Source organism: Platalea leucorodia (assembly GCF_965183815.1).
Source record: "Platalea leucorodia genome assembly, chromosome: 1".
In the NCBI taxonomy this organism is placed as follows: Eukaryota; Metazoa; Chordata; class Aves; order Pelecaniformes; family Threskiornithidae; genus Platalea; species Platalea leucorodia.
In genome coordinates, this window is record NC_138823.1 from 67,119,444 (window position 1) to 67,144,890 (window position 25,447).

General features: G+C 38.0%; 1 protein-coding gene across 1 annotated transcript in view; it reads right to left on the reverse strand.

Moving 5' to 3' along the window:
* The window catches only part of ERP44 (endoplasmic reticulum protein 44), a 53,171-nt gene that overhangs the window by 21,515 nt on the left and 6,209 nt on the right, over positions 1–25,447 (reverse strand). Inside the window, exons 2-4 of the mRNA XM_082311124.1 lie at positions 11,816–11,888; positions 9,916–9,955; positions 6,713–6,828 (exon numbers count right to left, since the gene is read on the reverse strand). Of these exons, the coding sequence (XP_082167250.1) occupies positions 6,713–6,828; positions 9,916–9,955; positions 11,816–11,888 (229 nt within the window). The remainder of the gene's footprint in view (positions 1–6,712; positions 6,829–9,915; positions 9,956–11,815; positions 11,889–25,447) is intronic.

The window sequence follows — 25,447 nt, forward strand, 5'->3', positions numbered from 1 at the left end:
CTCCTCAACTACTGAAGAGAAAGCAAAGCTGCCTCTTACAATAGGGATGAGATAGTAGCTTTTATTGTTGTTTTGAAAGAAACTTTTACATGAAGCCTGACATTTACATCCATGTTTTCTAAGACAGTAAACCCATTTTTTGTGGGTGTGTCAGGCTTTTCAGATGGTGCATATACACATTACCTAAGCTACAGCTTGAAGCAAGCACATAGCCTGTGACTTGATTCCCAGAATGCTTCAGGCTTCATTGCTCTAGGTTAACACCACAACACACTGTCCAAAGAGTTCAGCTAGTATATCAGATCACGGCACCGAGAATCCCAAGTCCATTGTCACTAAATTAAAATTAAATATACAATGAAGAATTTGTTGAAAAACGGCATCAAGACACACTATACTGAAGTAGGCTCCCACTTACAAGGAGTTAAGAAAGTCCTTCCCACTGAAGGACCAGCAATATTTACAAGGGTCAGAGTATCACCCCACCATTAACTCAGTCCATTGTGTTCGTCTTTCAGGGTCATAATTCATACCACCACCAAACAAATATTTAGATTTTAAGTCTACAGGATTGGCTCTCAAAAAATGTGTCCACTAGGATTTGAACAATACTGATAATTATCCTAAATGCCCACCTCATAATATAAGGCACCACCTGAAGCAATTCACATGCTGAACAGCGGACTACAACAGCCTGAAAAATTATCTGGAAGAAAATCAAAATTCCAAAATTCAAACCCCATAAAAATAATTTCTGAAAATACTCGTAGTGTCCCTTTTTCTAAGGAAGGTCTTCATGTTGTCTGAGGAAGAGCTAGCACAAACCCAAGCTACTGCATTTCCTAATGTTGTTTTTACATGATGGTTATGGGAGTTGCACAGCTACATACTGAATTTACTGGATCTAGGATCTAACACTAATCTTTTTTTTTGTGACAAATCATCTTAACTCTGCCTCACCCTTGTGCAATACCTTCCCTCTCAAAGGTAACAAATTCCTTCAGCTGTAAATTTGAAGCTGGGACTACCAAATGAGTATTCTGCTTGCTCACTTGAGATCAATCACATTTTTGAAGTCCCTCAGGCCACCTGCCAGGGCACACCACAGATGAGAAGTGAAATCCGTCTTTGATAGGCACCTTTTTACTTATTATTCCTCAAGCTTTTTTCTCTCAATTTCAGTTCCCTTAAACAGGTCTTTTTGCCTCCTACTTTCCTATATACAGCACTATATTCACCTTATTGTTAAGTATTTTGTAATATAGCATCAATTTTCCCCAGTTAAACTACTCCTCTCGTGACACTTGCATACAATCATAAGACCCGGGAATATTCATAGGAAGCAGAATTAGAAAGGAACTTCAGAGACCATCTAAACTAGGCATCCTACCCCAATGATTGTGATACTGGTGACTTGCAATTGGACCAAAACAGATACAAGAAAAGCAATCAATGTCCTACATCAAACTTGGCTACTAAGAAGCTGGGAAACAGCAAATCTAGACCACCTTCTGCTGCAAAGGAGCATTCACAACAGCCATGTCTGCTCTTCGTGGAGCCTCACCAGTAGGCATCCCATACCCATTTCTGACAGGCTAACAAAATGGCTCTCCTGAGGAGTGCCATCAACCACCTCTCTGAATCACTTCCACTTTTTATTTTAGCCAAAGATAACTCTTTCAAGACCGATATTTTTTTCCAGGCAAAGTGGCAGGAATGCAATGAAATCCTCCTGCTTGTTTACAGTTTCTTTTATAGTTCATTTATGAACCTCCAAAATTGTTATCATACGGAGTTATTTTGCTTACCAAAGGCACAGTAGCACTACAATCTAAGTAACTCTTTGAAGACTAACACTAGCACACATTGCAGGAATGGCCAAACCCAGAGAGATCAGCAGCTCACTGTACTGAACGAGAGTACCACCCACGGACGTTTTGAAGGAAAGAACAAGAGTTTCCTAAACAGTCTGTCTAGCAAAGCACCCCTCAACGCCCCACCAGAGAGAAGTTGTTTTCTGTTTGGAAGCACAAAGACTTATTCATATCAGCTATTACTTTTTGTTTTTTAACTCAGAAACCAAAGAAAATGGTGCAGTAGAATTAAAACCTCAATTTGTAATTTGTAAGAATTCTGTACCACAACTCCTAATATTGAATTCATAGAAACTTCAAAATACACACTCTCCTCCAGAAACATGAGTTCTTCTATACTGCAATATTCACTCACAGAGAACAGAAACATAGAAAATCCATGGTACCAAGTGAGTTTCCAACTCATTGCTGCTTAACACAAAGGATAAAAAAACCCAACACAAACACACCCACAAGCATAAAAAAAAACATCACCAAAACAAAACCTGCCTAATAATGTATACGCAGAAAGATGTTCTATAATTTTATATGGAAGGTCACTTTTACTAGGTGTTACACTTAAAGATGCATATTTTTTAAGGTAAGTGAATTACTAACTTGAACACACCAAAACCACCAAAGATTTTAACAGCAAACAATGTAGTGGAACTTAGATATTTATAAGTTATAAAAGGATGAGGTCTGGGAAAGTGAAAGAGTGCCTGCTTCAACTACCTGCTTCAACAGATTTACCTTTAGTATATGTTCCACACCAGCTTAAAAACAGCCTGATGACTTAACTTACACATTTCCATTATAATTATCTTCCACTATATTATAAACTGGTGTAAAATATAACACATACAGAAGCTTAATATAGCGCTAATATTTAGATTTTGTATTTAATCACATTGGAGCCTATTGCTTTCCAGAAAAACATCTTTATATTGGCTATAAGAACAGGCAGAATGATGGTTTTGTCATTAAGCATCAAACATTTGGCAGTGCATCAATAATTCTCTTTAATTTGCTTTACCCTCAGAAGCTGGTGTGAGCTGTTGGGCCCTGCAGTGTGCTTCAATAATAGTGCATTAGATGGAAAGTATCTATGCCTGGCTGACCATTCTGAAAGCTGTTTTTGAGTGGCCTGAAATCAGCTATTTGGATTCCCTACAGAGTCTTGGCTTCAAAAAGAAACAGATCATTTGTAATGCAAATAATCCACCACCTCTAGAACATCATCCTAATAGTGAACTATTAGTGGTATGAAATCTGCAGGCATAACAAACCCCCAAATACTGGCATAAACCTTCTAGTGCTGCTAAAATATGTAAACACATACAAAAATATAAAGGTAGAACAGGGAAAGAAAGACAATAGCTGTCTCGTCTCCAACAGTTCGTAAACTACTACTCCTACAGCAGGCCCAAGCTGGAGAATATAGTTACATTCACCCTCTTACTAAAAAGCCGCTATTACACACATGAAAATCAAAATACTTAAAACTTTAGGACTTACCTAATAAATGTGTGCCATAGAACGTATCATTGCTTACAACCCAGAAAATAAACACTAGAAACCAGGAATGACATATACAGCTTTGCTATTTTAATTCAAAAAGGCAATGCAAATTGAGGAAAAAGACCTGGATTTTACTTTTAATTCTCATATTTTACAGCTTCTGCAGCAGAAGTCATGCTCATCTACTTCTTAAATTAAGGACAAAGAGTAAATACAGAGAACTCATAGTATTCCAGTAATAAAAAGAAAGACAACAACTCTTGGCTGCCTCATACTACTTAGTCCACTACACCTACTCCCACAGGAAGGAAGACAACCTCTGCTGCAGCATCGCCTCCTCCATCCAGGCCTTAGCCCTCCGTTGTTACGGAGCTCTGATGAGTTCAATTCAATGAGCAAATGAGGAGAAGATTAAGCAACAAGCCTCTAAAGTGTTTCAAATACTTGGGGGGGGGGGGGGGGAGGGAAGGTTTCTTAGGCATATAACTGCTAAGACAAGAACATTTCATGGTTAAACACTGGGCATCCAGCAGCCCAAAGACTGTCCAAGTTACCCAAGCGACTAAAGCTGCAGCAAACAAAATGAGGACTTCAGTTGTTAATGTAAGCCTTAACAATAAATCGCAACAACACAGGCTGATTTTACTATAGTCTTTTGTGAGAACTTTCTATAAAGTTTCATTGTCAATATCTTGACTCAATGAAAAAAATGAGCCAACCAGACTGTTACATTATCACTGAGACAAGACTTATTTATTAAGGACAATCATAAAAATTAAGTAAAGTGAAAGTGTGAATGTCCTTAATTTTCCTGCCCCCTCCCAACTGATTCAAGTTAATTTGAGAAACTATCACTGATGAAAGTGATAGAATATATGCAGAAGTATATGCAAAAGTAATTTCAAGTATGTAGACTGACTGGTTTAATAAACTAATACAAAACCAATCAGAATGTTTGCTACCACTGCATTTATTTTCCACAATTGCAAAGATCAGGGGCAGTTTATTTGTGTAGATCCTACAGTAGAACTCTGAACAAAGGCAAAAAACTGAATAAGAAAATTTCAGCAAAGACCGCATATTAGGCTTTGCCTTCAATATACTCTTCCAAAGGATTTCATTGGCTTACTTGAAAATAGACTTTTAGGGATGGCAAATTTGAATACTTAATGCTATGCTTTTGGTTAAGATCTCCCAAGCACACACCATATAGATGTATGATTGGAAGCAGAAGAGAACACCAAGTGTGAAAAAGAAAGAAGCTGAAAATGTAGTTAAGTATTTGAGATCTGGGAAGGAACAAAAAACCCAAAGCACAACCAAAACCCAAACCAAAACAACAACAAAACCCAAAACAAAAAAAACCACCAAAAAAACCTCACCAACCCCCCCAAAATCTATGATTCTAGAAAAGGCTGTTCGGGAAGGAGGTAGGAAAACATTCACTTAACAGAGACAACATTATAATGAGAAAGAAAAAATACTATTGGACTTATAAGTCAAGGAGACTAAAGTGTATCTTGTGAAGCACATTAAGTACAGCCGCCCCTGTCCATTATGCTGCTGCTCTGGAAATGCTACAGGCAGTTACACCAGTGCACTGTTCTCCGCTGTATTCAAGGCACTAGAAGGGATCTGTTCAGAGGAGGAGATTCTACAGCCATGCATCTAACGTAACTGCTCTTCAAGTACACGTACGTTCTAACTTTTCTATCAGTCCCCCAACACATCCCTAGCACTCCAACGTAGGAAGGCAGCTGAATGCTTCAAAGCTGCTCACATACCCTAGGTGAATACTGTCATGCCTCTTTTCCAGCTGAGGCTGTAAAGGGGGACCGATATCCCAGTGATTCAAAGACTTAATCCCAGAGGCATTTAAGTTTCCTGTGGTCATGAATTGGTCTTACTGATCTTTGGGAAGGGACAAAACGGAACCTCCTCGGCCACTCCTGACAGTCTGAAGAATCAACTTACCTTACATTTCAGAAACTGAGTTGATAACTGTTTACTCCCTTAAAAGTTTCTTTGGTTTTTTGTTGTTTGTTTGGTTTTTTATGCTTGAGATTGCAAGACAGGTGCTCTTAACTGTTGGGCGACTATATGCATGCATACAAAATAGAACACAAAATGGTGCCAGTGGAAGATGCTCAAGGGGACTTAGTGACTTTTAAATCTGCAAGTAAGAACCAAGACACTTCAAGAATTCTCGTTACAGGGAAAAATCCTCTCCAACACCAAAAAAAGTTAGATTGTCAAAACGGGAAAGAAAAAGGTAAGTGAAACCAGTTACTTTTCACAGATCTGCAATTGACTTTTTTTTCTGTCCTATACGGTTCTCTCTTTAGGTTTTTTTTTAACAGAGCACTAGAACAAAACTATTAGGTCAACGGTAAGTCCCAGGGATATGCTATAGATACAAACTAATAACTCCGTACAGTGATACCTCAAATTTCCAATTGTGACTCTTCTTACAAATTAACAGTTTTGTAAAGCCCAAATATTATAACCAGTATTGGTTAAAACTGCATTTCTGCTGGGATTTGAAGCCACTTGCAACTGGTACTAGTCTTTGGGAATCAGAAGCCACTGTGAAGAAACGATGTCTGCAAGTGCTGTTCTTCCAGAAGCGTAAAACAGAAAAGCTGATCTTATACTATAAAAAGCACCGTAATAAAAATCCCAGTACTATCCTTTTGTCTTTCGATGTGTAGCAGATGTTCTTCACACATTTTACTTATTACGGGATTAAAAAGCAACTTTGGGAATTAATACCAGCATAAAATGAGTAAGTTTTGGCATATCATTTTCATGTATTTCTGGGTGTGGGGAGAACCCAAAGAGGCAACTATTTGTTGGCATGTGTACAAACAGCAAAGCAGAAAAGCTCTGATCCCCTCCTGGCTGTGCAAAAGTCAACTTACAGTCCACCGTGACTCCTAGTTAGAGGGCAGACCTGAGCAGAACATCATCTTGATGCTGACAATGGAGGGTTACCCCTCCCTTTTCTTGGTTGTGAAGACCTGCACTATTTATAGCACCACTGCTTCTCTGACCCCTCAATGAGCCAATTCAATTTATAATTGCTGCTCATTTTTCTGCATTAAGTGAGACAGGCTGAATGGCTATAAGTGCATGTTTATGGATGCAATGAGAAAGCAACACTGGAGATTGCCCTGACAAATTTGGAAGAACAGGTTCACTGATATATACAAACAACTCTGGGCTAAATGATGGGGCAGGTCCAACTACACTTTAGATTGCTGTCTGGTATATTCTTCAATACAATGAGTAACTTATGGCAGGATAGCACAGAAAAACTTAAATCAGGATTTACTTACAATGCTGATCACAATCTACTCTAGCAAACACCACTTGATTCTTATCTGGATATTCTTCCTTAATTACGTTAGAAGCTTCCTCAAAAATAGGATGCAGCATTTGGCTGAAGCGGCACCTGTGGATAGAACACAAAATCATAACTTCAAAATATTAATTTGAAATATTTTAATTGATGACTGGGAATATTTCAATCTTTGAAGAAAAAAAAAAAAGAAAGAGAAGCTATTAGAAAAGAACATCTACTTGTAATCATCCTAGTAACTGACTTGATAAACGGAGGTTCAAAAGAAACTTGAATAATTCAGGTGGGGGGAAAAAAAAAATCATTCTAAAAGGATATATAGTTCAAGACATGCCCCCCTGCTTTATTTGCTTAAGAAACACCATTAATCAATTATAAGCCTTTAGGAAATCTATTCTATTCAGAAAGTCTGTTCTTCATTTTTTCTACCTGAATTATCCTTGGGGAAGTAATTTTAAAAATATAGTAGAAGAAGTTTCATGGATTGTTGAGATTGAAATATTCACCAACAATCACCTTCAAGAAATATCACAGAGATAATTTTATAAGGGTCAACAATGGAAGTTATAAGTATTCCTTATTATATTATTGCTTGAGTTCAGTAGAATTTGAACAGACTGCTATTACAGCAGTTGTTCCCTTCTTCCAGTCATGTCAGATTTTGAAGCAAATCCTCTCTTTCTGCCCATGGGAAAGTCTGTAGGATTGTAAAGATGCTTTGGTGGCTTTGGGGAGTTTAGGGTAACATTAGTGCACAAGCCCATTATTAATATGTCAATAAAATTATTTTATATTCTGTTCTTCTAAACACATGGCAGAATTTTAAATTGAAGATGTATAACAGCACTGTAGAAGCTGTCAGAATAAGACCTCATGGAAGAGACTTCCAATAAAACAGCCTGCATTGAAGCCCTGCTTAAACTTAACAGTGACAGCCTAGGGATGCTGTTATGACTACAACAGCAAACACTTAAGCGAAGACGCAGGTTTTACTCTCAAAATACAAACAAGGCTTAAGGCCATTTTCTGAAAGAAACCTTACTCTGGGCAGCACAAGTGTATGCTACACATTTATGTAGCATGTATATGGTACATATGGCTTCCTTGTCCCTCATTCTTCTCCACCCTTATAGCAGAGTATCAACATCAGCAAAACTGATCTGTTCTCATTCAAAGGTCATGTTACATCATAGCCTGGCAGTACGCTACGTTGAGGGGTTATTACTGAATGCCTACATGTAATGATCATAATTAAGACTGTAACATTTTAAAATTATGGCCTACTATAATGTGAATCAAGTTGCAAGCACGCGCAGATCTTTGAATTCAAAGCAAACCTATTCTAGAGAGGATTTGGTAACACTGGAGATTTGCAAAAAGAGCTGTGCTAATAGCATCCTAAAACAGGACACTTGTTACCTTGCTATATAAAGTTTTAACATATTGGTATCTTCCCTCTGTCACAGAAGTATCAGAATATGGATTTTTAGCCTCCTGGAGTTTGTCTTGTGCAAAATCCAAAAATGATTTTTCAATGGCAACACAGACCACAAATGTCAGTGTACTAAATTTACTCTCCATAGGTTTGCTTTCCTTGGTTTTCTTTAATAAAACCTTTTGTAGTAGTCCATGATCCGCCATCTTAAAAGTCTCATTTATTTACTTATTTTAAAAGGTAGCCTTTATAGCATAATTCTATACAGAAGAGGTAAGAGATTAGACCTAGTTTCTTACTTAACTAGTTAGTTAGTTGTACTATTGTTATAAAGAAAGACATTTCAAACAAATAGCTTACTTTGTAAACAAATGCAATCTCTCTAAAGAAAAAATTCTATTAGTTCAAATGTGCCTAGTGTCAATTTAGTCTGTGGTAGCAAATGAAAAGATGCGAACTAATTGAATGTAAAAACTGTCTGTAAAATGACAGAGATATACACAAAGGTTATTAAACTGATTTAGACTGGTACAATGTCTATCTTTATGCAAAGTTTGAATGAAGGCATTAAAAGCATCTTTATTGAGAACTTCATTCTATATGAAAAGACTGGGTATGATTTTTTCAAAATCACTTTTAAAAAACAATTAAAATTAGGCTGTTACTAGTTGAATGAATTACCAGTAAAGGCAAAGCATAAATTTTTCATGTAAAGCTCTGTGCACTTGCTATTTCTAGGCCATACGGACCTACAGACTTAGACATACAATGGGATGTGAAAGAAGTGAAAGGAATCAGAAGTCTAATCACCTACACGACCTTTGATTCTGAAGGCCAATGTTTTATGCTCACAAAGCAGAACAGCAGGGAGAGGAATATTTAAAAGTGTAGCACTTCGGTTTATATATTCCTTTACTTTATAAAGCTATTTACATCCATAATTGTTTTAATCAAGAAAGACAGAAAATAATTTATTTTTCTAACCTTATTTTCTATATTAATTTGCATGTTAAACTTTATTTTCTCTGAATACTTTTCTGGTTTCTTCCTTGCTAAAGATTCTTTTAAAAACATTAATGGTGGAACAGAACAGAACATTTAAAATTACTTCTTACATAATAAAAAAAAGGGGTGTGGTGCTTAAATTAATTCTAATGATGATTTTGCATGCAAGTTTTTTTTAAAAAAAAAGGTAATTCCAAGTAAACAGTTCCCTCTAAGTATGTCTTTCACAATGGCCAACCAATCTGGCCCCAAATTCTTTCCTTTTCCAGTTGCTCAGATTTCACCCCTCAATTATAATTTCTCTAGTTCTCCAAGTGGAAGGTCTTCCAGATTAGAGAAGGATTTGATTTTTAGTGTAATTTCAAGCCTTTTCCTTTCTAGCACAGACGCATGGGACCAACACAGAAGAAAATGTAAAAACAGAATATTTTGGACTATTCTATGTTAAGAAGCAAAAAGTTAATGAAATCTGTCTTGCTGGGGGGAGGTGGGGAGGAATCGATTACATAGCACGTTATTCCATACTACTATAGAAGCCTTCTTCCTCCAACAGGAGCCCTGAATGAAACAAAAGATGGCAGAACAGCAGAAGGGGAAGTAACCAGGACATTAAAAAAAACAGGAAAGAACTAGTTTGAAAGCAACATACCACTGTATTTTCAACTGGAAAACTACAGCCAAACATGACAGTTTTCAAAAGACAGAAGTTTAAACATAGAAAAAAACCTTGTATAACTTACCAGTCAGCATAAAAATTAACTAAAGCAACATCTGCATTGTCTGAGAGGAAAGAAAGAGAAAAAACCCAACGTCACATTGTGAGGCAAACTTCTTTGCGCTTTTATCCGAGATTATAAAAATATACACAAAAACTATAAAAGCAAATATTTCTAGATTATTCAGCATACAGCTTAATCTCATTGCTAGAAAACTGCTAGGATAAATCTTATCTGAAATATAATCTATATCAAATGGGAAAGTGATGAAAGAGGCCTTCAGTCAAGTATTTTATTGACTTTAGTGATATACTAGACATTAAAAATGTCACTACTTAAGGTATTAAGACCCAAAATAAGTAAATAAGTGACACATGAGACAAAAGTAATTCTGGATTTAAAATTAAGGCACTCAAAGCCAGAAGTTGTACTCTAGTGTATCTTTTAAGCATTACCCAGATTATCATAAGTGTTAAACAGTTAAAAGTTGAAATGTCAACTACTTGGGTTAGAAGAATGACCAACATGCAGTCCGCCTGTGCAACTTGCTCTGGTCGTCCTTACCTGCCTTATTTGCTAAGAAGCTGGATAATAAAGCAAAAGGTAGCAGAGAAACCTTCAGTCCCCAAAAAAGAAAAATGGCAAGGGACACTCACAGAAAATGCAATACTACAGGGATATATGTGTGTTAGCAAAATAATGCTCCTACATATTATTTTTCACATACCAAAAAAAGGAAAATATATCAAAACTAGGACAAATCTCCTGCCCAAAAATAAATTGTGATCTTTACACAATATAACAACCATGCTGTAAATTGATTTTTAGTAGTAGTAGTGGCCTAAACATTGAAAAAAACATTGAAATGCATACTGAAACTACAGAATATCAGCCACAGCTTTATAAAGCAGAAATGTTGCTGGGTGAATTTGCACTATTGACAAAGTTACAAAGCAGTTACTAGCTAAGATTAAGATGTTGGAAGCCTGGAAAAGACAATATGATGGAAAAGATGACTCTTGAGAAGACTGGGAAAAACTACAGTTTTGATTAATATTATGGCATTAAGATTTTCATTATCAGCAAGGAGCGCAAGTGGTGAACAGGAAATTAACAAGCATGCAGAAATTCAGAGTTACCTCCAAGGCATAAAGTATTTATTGAAACTAATAGGATAAATTTTATAAGTACTTACACTTGGCATATATTCCCTTTTATGAATGACCTTTTACAAAAGGATTCTATATTTTCCACTGCATAAAAGGTATTTACAAACAGATCTTATATCACCTAATCATACATTTACTACACAAAGCAATCCTGCAATAGTAGGCAGATTCTAGTACAGACTTAAATAAAAGAATATAAAGGTGTTTTTTTTCTGAATATATTTGAAACAATGTAATAACTTCTTTCCTGTAAAGGCAACCACATACAGGCAAATTGCATACTTTTCAGACAAAAAGGTTTCAGACAAGGAATACACATCTGTTTAATTTATGAGTCTCCTTTCTATGAGCCACCAGAATCAGGACAATGCTTAACCTGAGGAAAAACATAGCTGAACAAGCAAGATACTTAAGGTCCATCACCATGTGTTCCAGCTGCTGCTATTTTTTGAGGAACTTTTAAAATGCTCTCTTGCAGGTTTTGGTTATGTAATCAAGCATTCCCATCTGCAAACAAGATACCAGTTATTTTTCTTAGACACTTCAAATCCTCACCGAGATTACAATGAAGTAATTTGTTAGGCGATATATTGGTTCAGACAGCTAATTTTGATCACAGGCATTTAACACTTCTATGCCGATTGCAATTCATATTTTCAAAGCTAACGTATGCATATTCATTTAATAACATGGCAAGATTCATACAGGTAAGTAACTGTAGACATACAAAGGAAAAAAAAATTCAAAGTACTCACTTAAAATGTCATCTATATTTCCACTATCTAGACTTGTTATTTCACTTCTTGTTGGATTAAAAAGCCAAGACACCTAAAAAGAGAAAGCAAACCAGTAAGATAGGTGAAGTTTCAGCAGTAAAGTAGTAACATTTCTATGATTTTAAATGTTGCTGTTCAAAAGCTGAAGAACTGTAAAATAATTGTAATTCAGTCAATGCATTTCAGATGACAACAGTACTACAAATATACAAATAAACACTATTTAGAGATATAATATACTTTCACAGTTAAAGCAAAATCGTCTCTCTCTTCATGTGATTATTATGTTGGCAGAAAAGGTACAAAATTTACCTGTAACATTAACTCCTATTCATAAATTCACTATGAAGAAAGAAATGAAATTTTAGCCACCTAACAATCTCACACATCCCAGAAGCGTGTAGGCACAGTGGCTTTACCCAGAGACAAGTAATTCCTTCTGTCACTTACAGGGCTTGTCTGCCTAAAAAGTTTCTCATTAGGTAAAGCTTGCAATTGCCTCCATTTTTATTGCTGTTTTAGAAAACAGTTTCAGTATATCTAACTGAACTAGCTACAGTCTTTTATCTCCTTCTGTATTTTTTCTTGACACTGCTTCAGTCCCAGCACGCGACTGGCATATCAGACTATAAAAACTGAGACACCATGTCAGATCATTCAATTAGAAAGCAACGCATGTATTACTGTTAATGCAACTACCACAGTAACACGCATTTTATGGAAGAGTGCTCTCATACTCACTGCAACAGGCCCAGTTCTTTTATCTCAAAATGTGGCAGTGAAAAAGGGGGCAGAGTTGCAGGTCTGTCCCAGGTGAGAGATATCAGTGAGTTGCAACTTATTTTTGCATTGAGAGAGATAAGCCTGCAAGTTTGTGAGTGGGACAATACAGATTCTGGTCTGGGACATGAATGTTTCTATCCTGAGCAACCTGGTCAGAAAGTCAGCACTTCTCTAAGCAGGGCCAGGGCTCAGACCAGATGCTCTACCGAGATGCCTTCCAGCCTCGTTTTCCATGATTCCGTGGTTCCATTCATGGTTTCTATGATTCAGCTGACAGAGACAGCAGGAAAGGAAAAGGAAGGTTTTTGGTAGAGAACTGACAGGAACACACAAGTCGAGGAGCCAGGTAGAGACTGGAGATTCCCAATGATACCTGAAGAATTAGTCCTTGCACCGAGATGCGGTGGCACATGACATACGCGCTGTCGACGTTCCCAGAGCCCTAGTTTACTCCTTGCAACTGCAAAGAAGATCTGCCTATGGCTAGAGAGGCAGAGCTGATGGCTGCTTTTACTAAAGACACCAAGGAAAAATTTAGCTGGAAGCATAAAGAGCATCCAAATAATGCCACAGAGAGCAGCGAGATGCAAGGATCCAGTGATACAAGGATCTCCGTATTTATGGAGGAGCCTGAGGCCTATCCCGGACCTATACTAGAACCATGACTACCAGCAGCAAGCCCCCAGGGCACACTCATCTTTGAGACTGGTTACAAATTATCAAAAGACTAATTCAATGTCAAACATCAAGTTTTCTAACATTTGTTGCAAGTGTATATCAAATATTGGCCTCTCAAAAACATTAGCCATACTGGATACCTGCTTTCATTAAGATTAGCTTGAAAAATTGTGGGAGACTTCTGCAGCGAGACATTGTCACAGCTCACAAACTATCACTGTAAACGGCACGTAGGTGAGATTTGCAGCAATCATTTTCAATTCCTTCTGATTTATGGATCACTAAACACTTTTCAGTGAATATACTGATCCTCTCATGTTTCCCATATAGAGGCTGCTGGGTAGCCTATACACTCCATCTTACACTACAAGCTGAAAACACACCAGCTGTTGTAATACAAAATATGTACCAGTGCTTCGCACTTGGTAATTGGACAAGATCTTATATGCAAGTCTAAGATCTGTGGTGAAGTTTGCACAGCCTTCCTGCGGCACTTAAACTGCCTGACACAAACGTCTGAACTGTGGCTTTAAGATGACTGTATAGAAACAAAACTAACAGTTGAGCTGCAAGGTCCATCATCAAACTAACAGCATAACGACATGGTCTGCCAAAAAATACCTGATTAGGCAACCTTTGCAACGCACAAGTTGTGGCAGGCCAGTATTGGGGAAGTTCCTTTGAAGATGCTGGTGTTGCTGACTGCTGAGCAGCAAGAAGGGATGACCCTGCCTTCAGTCTTTGCAGAGAGAAGCTACCTATATGGACCCTGGTCCACATCGGTCAGCTTACCCCCAGAGGAGTGACAGCTGACAGCAACCATCAGGGCAGATACCGCCCCATCACCCCCGGGTGGTGCACGGGATGACAACTTCCATGGTGTTGCTATGGAGAGGTGCTGGTAGTACTAGTTATGGCTTTAGTAATGGGTCAGTTAAGCATGCGAATGAGCTGGCACGGTTTTTGTTTGTACACACATGCGGTTTCGTTGCAAGTGTTAGGTCAGACATAACTTGCATACAACTGAAGCAGTAGCTATGATTAACAATAACAGTTGGAATATTGCTCTAGGCAATGAAGGACAGTATAACTCAACATTCATTTTGTTGGCTGTCATCCGACCCTACCACAGGTGACTTTGCAAACTCATCTAAGTTCCAAGGCTTCAGCTGCCCTGCAAGGTCTCAAGAACCTCTGATGGCACCCTTGAAGACCACAGAGTTACTTATCCTGCTCATAATCTTGGACAATGCTTGTTTACACAGAAAATCCACACAAGCCTCTAGAAAGCAGGAACTTCTTTGCTGCTGCACACAGCTCTGCATCAGCAGTCATACTAGGAAAGAATTTCCGCAGTAGGTCTTGGTGAAGCTATTTTCACAGGAGCTCAGCAGTTTGTATTGTTTCAACATAACGCATGGGTAAAATATCAGTTTCTTAAATCCACATGACTTTTCCTAACACAATTTTACAGCAGCAACACAAATCTTATCTAATAGGATAAATGACATATAAATTAAACTTAACACAGATAAGCATACTATTTGCAATTGGGAAACAGGCTATGTTATTCAGCAGATATACTTAAACAGATCAGGAACTGTAGTTGCATTTGTAGATTGCTACAATACACCTTAACTTGCAATGCAAATATTTAACTGCAAAATCAAAGCACAGGACTGACTTACTAATAAAATTCTCTACTAGACTGTGCTATGTGCAGAAAAAACAAATTAAAACTAATACTTCTTTATTGTATGAATAAAATTTTTAATTGCTTTCTTAACTCTTATTGTGGAAAAATGTGGTGCAAGCTGCATGTACTGAAGCAAAAGACCCCAAATGTCTTCATATATTGAAGGTGAAAATGAAATTAAGCTGTATATCGTATTGCCTATTTATATTAAACAGTAGTGGAAAAAACCTGAGACTAAGAACGTCTTTCCCCAAAAGTTGCACAAAACCCAAGATAATCAAAATACTTTTTCCACTAGAAGTATGAAAAATTCTATTTTGTCAAAATATATTCATAAACATGTTCTTAAACATTTTATACTGACTAAATAATTGTGGGTGCCAAAACCTTCATAACAAGTAGATAGACTCAGGGGAAAAAAAAGCATTCCTTTAAGAAATGTCAATAAATACGCAAGACTCACTTCAGCTGAAGCTTTCATAAAGGTATAATGCCTGTAAGGAAGAAAGCACATCCTTTTGAGCCAGTAATCTTGCTGTCCCACAAGAGGGGTTTATCATATTACTAGTATTAATATTTAACATGAAGGAATAGAAATTCTTATTTAAATTGCTAAGAATCTACACTGTTTTGAGAATTTTTTTCTGACCTTTGATGAGGCCTGCGCTTGATGCCCATGGGCAGAAAACAAGACATTTTTGAGGAAATCATTTTTGAATGTCAGCTGCACACTTTATAAAATAGATATTGAACATATGTTCTGAAAAGCATACTGGCTAAAAACATAAGTCTTCACAATTTTTTACTTTTAAATGCAAACTTTGCATTCCACTGGCCTGCATCAGAAGGGCACATGGGTGATTGTTCACACTTTGTAACTGGGTAAAAAAAAAAAAATTCCAACTGACCTCACAAGATAGCTACAAATTCACTGAAGAAAGCATCTTGCAAAAATAATTCAAAAGGAAAATTGGCTATGTAAGTACATCTGAAAACAACTCAGGTGGCCACCTTTACATTGCATAAAATTAGCTATATTTTTATATTTGTATTTTTTAAAACCTTCGGCTGGGGCTGCACGGCTAGAAGGCACGTCCCCTGGGTGGTGGATAGGGGATCCCTCTCTGGAGGGTGCACCGGATAAAATTGAAGAAGGTGCCGCGAACCAACGCAGCCTAAGGGAAGGCCACCCTGACAGAAAAACCACTGGCCCTCCAAGTCATGGGGGCTGGGCAGGAGGCCAACTACCTCCTCCCGGAAAAAAAAAAAAAAAAAATAAAAAGTTGCAGAAACGATAAGCATCAACTCAGAGATGGAGAAAATCAGTAATGAAGTGAGGAGGAGATGGAACTGGATCGGTCATGTCTTGAGGAAAAAACCAACAGAAGACTGCGCTGTGGCCCTTGGGTGACTCCAGAGCACGCAGCCGCAGACCGATCGAAGTGGAAGAACTATGTTCGCGCCTTGTGTGCCTCCTGGCACTGAGAGAATTCAGATCAGATTCAGATTTTTTTAAAATGCTTAAACTGCTAAAATCTGAAGGTAAAACTAAGTTGTTATGAAAGAAGATTTCAAAAAAATATAGTAGAATATTAAAATACTAAATACTTGAGTGTGAAACTGCACAAGTTAGGTATGTTTATAATCAACTCAATTGTTTAACACTTTAGAAAAATGACAAAACAAACTATAGACTAAAATGAATGCAGAAAGCTTGTATACACTTACAGAATACATTGCTGAGGGGGAAAAAAAGTCAGGAATTGAACAATGCATTCAGAAAGATAAAATTTAGCTCATATGGGAGGAGGGAAGAAGAGGAGATGGCACACATTTTTACTCTTCCGGTCCTCAGAAACACTGTCAAATAAAGCAGGAATATAACAGCTCAGGTTCCTGAAAGTTTCTCAAAATAACACTGCTTGTGTTTTTACTTGGAAGTTTAATTCGTACAGAAATCCTAGTATTTCTGATCCAGTTTTGATCCTCACTTGAAGTTAGCAAATGACTTAGCCACTTCTGCCAGGAGCCAGTACTAGTTGCTTCTGAGGAGTTAGCAAATTAGCTGATGTTTATTCTGATTTTTTCTAATGGAAGATCTCAAAGCACTGCCCAAAACACATCATTATCCTCTTCTGCCACGTGGCACAAGGCTGTGCAAGCAGCCTTACACAAAACAAAATGCCTGGACAAAACCCATTCTGTTCACCCCCAACGGCAGACCTCTGCCAGGCTTCCTATCCCTTTTCCAAAGAGAAAATAAAAGTGCACCCAATTTCAACTCATCATCTGCTGACAGTGTAGCTGTTCGATAGCCACTTCACATGTTAATGAAGCCCACCGGTTATTCAGGAGATTTAGGTAAACCTCTTATCAACATTTTACTCTTATCAATTAGTGCCATTAGTTCTTTAATTGCTAACTGGACAGAAGAAACGGGCCAATAGGTTTAGTGGCATTTCTTTCCCAAGTTTATTGTACTTCACACAACACTTTCTTGCGGAAGAGTTTAACAGTTTAACTGTGCACAATCTTAAAACTATAGGAAAAGGGAAAAACACAGGTCTGTTGCATTTTAGTTCTTCACTTCTTTATTTTGTAATTCACATAATGAAACAGAAGTCCTCATTTCCAGAGCAAACTATCCAAAGAATATAGAAAATCTACTCGTGGAACATTATGATTTCCAATTAGTACTACACCTGCAAGGCAGTCAACAAGAACAGCCTTCATTTTCACTGGCTAAACTTTCTGTTTACTTTTTCCTCCTGCTGGGAAATCCTAAAGGCACACGACTAAACCATCTTTCTCCTCTACCACAAAATCATTTTACATTTGGCAGCCAGCTCTAGCCCGCATCTAATCCAGATTGACATGTCGAAGTTACTACCTGAAGTCCTAGCCCCACAGGACTCTGCGGCTGACTTTCAGTCCCCGAGTACCTTTTTCTTTATGCATGCCGCTAATCTGCTGCTGCTCTGAGGTCTGCATTAAACTCCTGGACAACAGGAAGGAGACGGGTTTACAGCCTGCTGTAGGATGATACAAATTGAAAGCAATCCCGGGAGACAGCAACGACAAAGCTCACAGACACTGTAAGAGCCCCTGAAGTTTGGCTTCAGAACCATCAATCAGGAGCATCTCGCTGGCTGCGTTCCCAGAAGCCCTATAACGAACCACAAAGTTCAGAGCAGAAAGAGATAACAGTAAATAGAGAATGGTGGGGAAAAATAATAATAAAAAGAACATTATTCACCCTTTCAGGGAGAACAGTTCAACTCTTAATCGTCACCACTTGATTCCAGACTGTGCCTGAACATTTTCGTAACTTAAACTAACTGCTGCCATCCCTATTGATTAAGCAGGATTTTTATTAGTAATATAAGCTACTTTCATTATAAGACTATGAGACAAAACTATATTAGTTTGAAACTCTATCTAATGATCACTTCTGAGCTATATTTAAGTCTTCAGAGCGATTTTTAAATTGGTACCAAAATCCCCCTTCCCTATTATTTTTCTCTCAAGAGCCATATCTTAAATTTAATCAAGGAAATTTAAAACACTCAAAAGGAAGCTACCAAAAATAGATTTAAGGATTGCAGTTACTAACTTCCATGAGGAGAGACAAAATCTACCTAAACTGAAATATGAATAACATATATATACTAGAAAAGCAAACTTATTTCTTTAGCCTTGATAGACAGTTCAATTTTATAATGATTTAGCCAAACAGTGCTATAACTGCACAGAACTAGGTAGAGAGACCACCATATTAAAAAGAGGTAGCATGACTTTTTTTCCTCCACATATCTTATCATCTACTCCCATTTTAAGCGTCTGACAGGAATACTTGGTGTAGGTACATGTATTATTAATATTGAAGAACTCTTTACCGATGAAAATGTTGGAAACAAAAAAAAACATTCACAATTTATAATGGTATCTATGAAATTACAAGTTATATTGATTTGACACTCCAAATCAGGAAAGAAACTCACAGCTAATGGTTCCTACCACTGAACTTAACACACAGAAACATGAACCTAGCTTAAAGCTCGTCTTTACACACAGGACTACTACAGAACAAGAATTGAGATTTTTTTTTTTTAATAACATACACACACACACACACACATATATATATGTATGTTTTGTTCATTCTTGGACTAGCGATGAAAATGGATATTAAAATGAAACCAAAACTTTTATTGTATTCTGTGGAAGGAGTGGCCACAGAATTCAGAATCTCTCCTTTAAAGCATAATCTTGGAGGAAGAAACTGAAAACAGATGTAGCATTTTCAGGAGAAACAGCATTTCCTATGTCACATGGACGTTCGCAACCTTGTAATAATCTGAAGAATTGAATGTGTAAGTGAATAACTGAATTTTCCATACTTGCTGCCAACACACATTCTACTGCTTTAAAAATAACACAATTTCTATTTTGGTAGATTTTAATACATATTGAGATTATTGTTCGACAAGACAAAAATCAACTTATTTCAAGTGAAATGCTCAATTTCAACACCTACTCACTTCTAGCTGCTTATCTTTTTATTAACCATATCATCTGTTTGCAATACTGAATACCTTTTTGCGCTACTGCTCCAAAACATCAAGTTATCTATCTCTTTGCGGTATCAAGAAAGGTAGGAACTTTAAGCAAAGACAAGCCTCTTCAGTTTTACCTTTCAGGCTGGAACTTGTTTTAAAAGTAGGTATGAATTACCAAAACCAACTGCTCAAATGGAAAAATAAGGGCTATGATAAACACTTATAAACTAGCCCTCCATGACAGAAATACCTAAGAAGCAATTGAGATAAAATAGAAAGTGCAGCGTTGGAGAAATCTGCATTTCACATATTCTTATCAGCAGTTAAAGATGAAGTACCACAGTCCTGTGGCTCCAGAGGTACAGGATCCACACTGCTTATAAACTATGCAGCTGAGGCACTGAGTTAAAAAAAGCAGTAGAAGTGACAATTAGACAAACAAAATACTTCAGTGAAAAATACAGCTAGGGTCATTCTCCTCACCCAGTCCACCCAAAGGGAAGCAAAACGTACTGGTTTAACTGCTACTCTAAAGACAACATAAGGGAAGACAAGCAGACAAACCAGCCTCTGATAACACTGTTTCAACTGTACTGTTCATATTAGTGCTGCTGCCTATTTGTACTTCCGAATAACAAAACTGGCACAGGAACACAGCCAGCTTGATTTGGCTCATCCTTATTTTATGCTAAAGGCAACGACAATAAGAACTAAATAACGGAGCAACACTCCCAATGCAGAGCAGCGAACATATGGATGACAATTAGCAGTTCAAATTAAATTCTTATCCTCTTCTAGTTTCAGCATTACACAGTCATGCTACGCCCTGCAATCGCAGCCAGAACTAACCCACACATGAATACGCAGGCAACCACTCCCATTTATTAACCTCAGATCTAGAGCTTTTACCAATAATACCTCCAATACCACTAAGACCCTCCTTGTGCTACAGGTTTTTTTTCTTCCTTCACCATGATTGAGATGCCGCATTTCCTCAGATAACCTCCCGAGGTTATCTGCTAATATTTCAGCGGGAGGTTAAGGTTTGGTGCAACTATCAAAAGACAACTACAGTACTTTGTGACACAGCCATCCATAGCATACGAAGCATTTGTCCATACATTAAAACCTTTTGAGATTCAGTCCTGTGTTGCTGCTGCTCCTCCCTCTTTTTCTGGGGAATCAAAATGAGGAAGAACACGTTATAATTTCAAAGTTATAAACTTTCTAAAATACTATGGGGTTTTGTCGCCTCAGCTTCCCATTCCCTTAACATCAGAACTCTGAACTTCAGAATAAGTCCATTTGAAACACCATCTAAATTTATGTTACTTTGATTATTTTTTTTCCTTCATTCCAGGAAAATTTGTGATGCACACTCCACAAATTTCCATTCTCCACATGCAAACTACCAATCATAGTATACTAAAGCTCATTGGCAATACATTAGCTTGTCTCTAACAAATGCTTTGCCTCATTTTTTAGGTTAGTATTTATTATTTGCTACCTTAAAATGACATATGAGAAGATAAGGGATAAGATCTTTCCGAATAAGCAGTAATAGAAATACTACTCCACAGCTGCATTCTAATTGGCATGTTGGCATTGGAAAAATCTCACAATTTAAATGGGGGGGGGGGGAAGATAAATTTTACAATTAATTCATTGGCTATCTTCTACAGAAGAACATTGATTAAAGCAATGCTGCCTGAACCTGAAGAGAAAAATTCACCTTTGGGACCACAGCTGCATGTAGCTTGAAGAATGAGTGTCTAATTTCAGACTGCATAAGAGCAATTTTCTTTCTACCCTAAACAGCTGCTAAGGGCCTGCACACATGCAGTCAATTTATCCTGGATAACTCTGGACAGCAGAAGAATAAATAATGCAGAGGACAGGACACATGCCATAGATATTTTGAAATGCACAAAAAAACATGATACAGAGATACCCCACTGCTGGTTTACCTCCCCCAAGGAATATTAACCCTGCCAGCTTCAGGCTGACCCCCCAAAAATGTTCAAGCACGTATTCCAGACTGGTCCTAAAAATAATAGTAACACATTTACACGGTCCAGTGCTTCAACTGGTTGCAAGCATCAGACATGCTGGCTCTGCAGTTAACCAGCTCCACGTAGTGAGCTTACTGTTCTCAACATAGAGGACTGCTGCAACCAAAATCGTTACCAAAATCCTCAGCAAGGTATCACAGCTGTATATTGGCTTATTTTAAAATAACATTTAATAGCTATGTAACACTAATTATATGTACAGATTTGCACTGGTTTAGCAAATTCTGGTGGCCTATGTTGACAGAAAAAATACTAAAAAAAAAAAAAAAAAGAAAAAAGAAAAGAAAAAGGCCTCTCCCCCCTGCAATGATACCTTCTTAACCAAAGCAGTTTTAAATGTCATTCAAAGGTAATTCCTGAGAGGCCCATACACTCACTGAGCTCCCTTCACTAATTAACGCATCATTAGTAGGAAAGAACCCCTAACTGTTCACCCCCTGCACCACATACTGTCTTAATTACCTTTGTGAAACACCAATTTGTCTTTCAGTCATTCTGTCCAAAATCCCAAGTGAATTGACTCAACAGGGAGAGGAAGGGAAAAAATAAAAAAAGGATTTTCATACACACATTTATGAAAAACCGTAATTTTTTGTGACTGGCAAAGAATTTAGGGGTGAAGTGTTTCCAGCAAGATTTAGGGAAAGGGATTTCAGTAAATGATAAGAGACAGAAGTGATAGACAGTGACTAAAGGAACAAAAAGCTCTTCCTGGGATTACAAATGTGGATACATCATTGAAAAGCTTTCCCTTTGTGAAGCTTTTGAGAAAGTTAATTATATCATCACTTCATAATCACGACAGCTATGGGAAACAGCAAAACACTATCACAGCTGTTGTTTTCTTTTTTGAGACCATTTGAACAGGCACCTATTCCTTGCCTTTCAAAATACTTCCTTGCAGAGTTTTTAATGAACAAGTTCTCTCCATGTTTATGCCCAATTGCCACACGAATCCACTTGGACATGAAACGTAAGCTTTACTGCCAGCGATCTTACAACAGAAGTTAGACTGCTTTTCTTCTCTTCCCAAATCTATAAAAATAAAAACAAAAAAACCTGACATCCTCACAGACTATTTTTTTTTTTTGGATGCACCTCAATGAAACACACACAGAAATCAGTCAAGAAACACTGATGCCAGGCAAGACAGGAGACATGCTGGCTGCAAAAAGTATGCCAAGGAAACAGGTCATTTACTATGCTCTATTTCTAGGGCTCTACCTTCTGCTCAGGTTCCTGTTTGATGAACATCATTTAGGATACAAAGTTTCACTGATTAAAGAAATCGATGCCACAGAGAAGTATCTTCCTTTGAAACTGGATGCAGCAAACCATATACCTGAAATGTCCCTGTGGATTAGCATATCCTTAATTTTGGACCAAAGTGAAGCAGCTGGGAGACTCCAGCACATAAAATGGGTAACCTACTTCTTCCAGGAAACAAGCCTTTGGGATCTCCAGTGTTTCATTTCATTGTCACTGCTGATGAAACTTTCAGATATAGCTCACCAATGACTGGGTCTCACAATAATTCCCACCTATAATCTACTACAACACTTATTTTTTAATAGAAAAACATACCTTGTAGAACCCTGAAAAAAAGCGACAAGAACTGAAGACACTCAGGTCTTAATAACAATTCAGTCCACTCCTAGAACATGGCTCTGAAAGCCAAAAGGGCCCATGAGAGCCTGTTGATCTTCAAGGACAACCTCTTCAAAGCAGAAAACCAATCCACTCCACTGTGCAGAAAGTAGGTATGGCAGAAGACCTACATGGGTTAACAGAGAATTTCTGGATGATTTAAAAAAAAAAAAAAAAAAAAAAAAGAAAAGAGGGGGGAGAACAGAAGGTAGAGGTAAGAAAATAAATACTTGGTAGGAGTATAGAAACACTGCTTGAGCAGGCAGATGAAATTAGAAAAGCCCAAACTCGGCTGGAGTTGAAACTAGAGGGGGATGTGAAGGGTAACACAGGTGGTTTCTACAGGTATGCCGGCAACAAAAGGAAGACTAAGCAAATTGTAGGCCTGCTGCTCAACTAGCAGGGTATGTAGTAACAAAGGACATGGAAAAGGCTTAGATACTCAATGTTGTCTTTGTCTGATTTTCTGCTGATGAGGTCTGAGCCTAGTAGTAGAGCACCAGGGAAGAGAAGCATTACCCACATGAGTGGAAGACCAAGTTCAAAAGCTCTTAAGCAAGTTGGACATACACAGAGCCACAGAACCAAACAAAATGCATTTTCCTGGGTCCCCAAGAGGATTATGGAGACAAATTTTCTTTCCAGAAGCCACATCCATCCAGCATGGATTTAGAAGAAGTAAATCAATCTGACTGTTTTCTGTAATGAGATGATTAGCTCTGTAAATGAGGGGAGAGTACTGGACATTGTTTGCCCTGACTTTAGCAAGCTTCTAACACAGCATCTCAAAGTATCCTTACACCTAAATTGGTGATACATGAATTGAATAAGTGAACCATAAAGTGAGCGACACAGCAGCTGGATTGCTGGGCTTAAAGGGCTTGTAAGATACCAAGTGCAACTGGTCTCCAATGGAGTTTCTCCAGATCAGTATTGGGTGTAAGATTTGTCTTTCTTAATGACCAGAATGATGGAACAGAGTGCCCCCTCAGCAAACTTCCTGAGGATACTGAACTGGGGGAAGTGACTCACATACTAGAAGGGAGATCTGCTATTCAGAGAGACCTCAACTGGCTGGAGAAATGGCCTGACAGAAACCTCATGAAGTTCAAAAAAGGCAAAGTCCTGCATCTCAGGGTGGAATAACCCCATGCAGGCTGGGAGCCAACCAGATAGAAAACAGCTTTGCAGAAAAGGTCTTGGGGGGCAAGTTGAACAGGAGTCAGCAGCATGTCCCTTGCAGCAAAGACAACTGCATACTGGGCTGCATTAGCAAAAGTGCAGCCAGCAGACCAAGGGAAGTGATTCTTCCCTTTCCTTTGGCACTTGTGGGACCACGTCTGAAGGATTCTGTCCAGCTTTGCGATTGCCTATACAAAACAGACATTAACACACGGGAATGAAGTCCAGCAGATGGCTAGCAAGATGAATAGCGCCTGGAGAACAGGGTATACAAGGAAAGGCTGAAACAACTGCATTTGTTCAGCCTTAAGAGGAGGAAACTATTTCTGCTGTTACCAATGACCTGGTTGGAGGTTATAGAGAAGGCAGAGCCAGACTCTTCTCAAAGATTCACAGTGACAGGACAAGAGGCAATGGACACAAGCTGGAGCTCCAAATAGATTTTTCAGATAAAACTTTCAACAAGGTTTTGATCAAACACTAAAACAGGTGCCCAGAGAAGCTGTAGAACCTCCATCCTTGGAAATATTCAAATCTCAACTGGGAAAAACCCTGAGCAACCTCATCTAAGTGAGTCTTGCTTTGAGCAGGGAGTAAGACCAGATTACCTTTAGACGTTCCTTTCAATTTAAATGATCAAACTTCCAGTGCCAATCAAAAACCAAAACTCTACCACTTGACGCTATCAGGTAAATACAGTGAGACTCACAATACTCCTGTTCATCAAAGTTTTCTTGCTACAGCCAAACTAACACAGGTCAAGAAACAAGGGGAGGGAAGAAACCCAAAACATTGACTGCAATAAAAACAGATGAGCAGGAGATTTACTGTGTTTACCAGAAACCTGGTGCTGCATATACAATTACTTGGGAACCGGTTACTTGCTGAAGGTATGCATAGAGCAGCTGCATTTAAATAACCATGTATGATATTCTGTCCTCACTGCTTTCACTATTTCAATTACTACGTAGTTTAAGATACAGACCACTGCACT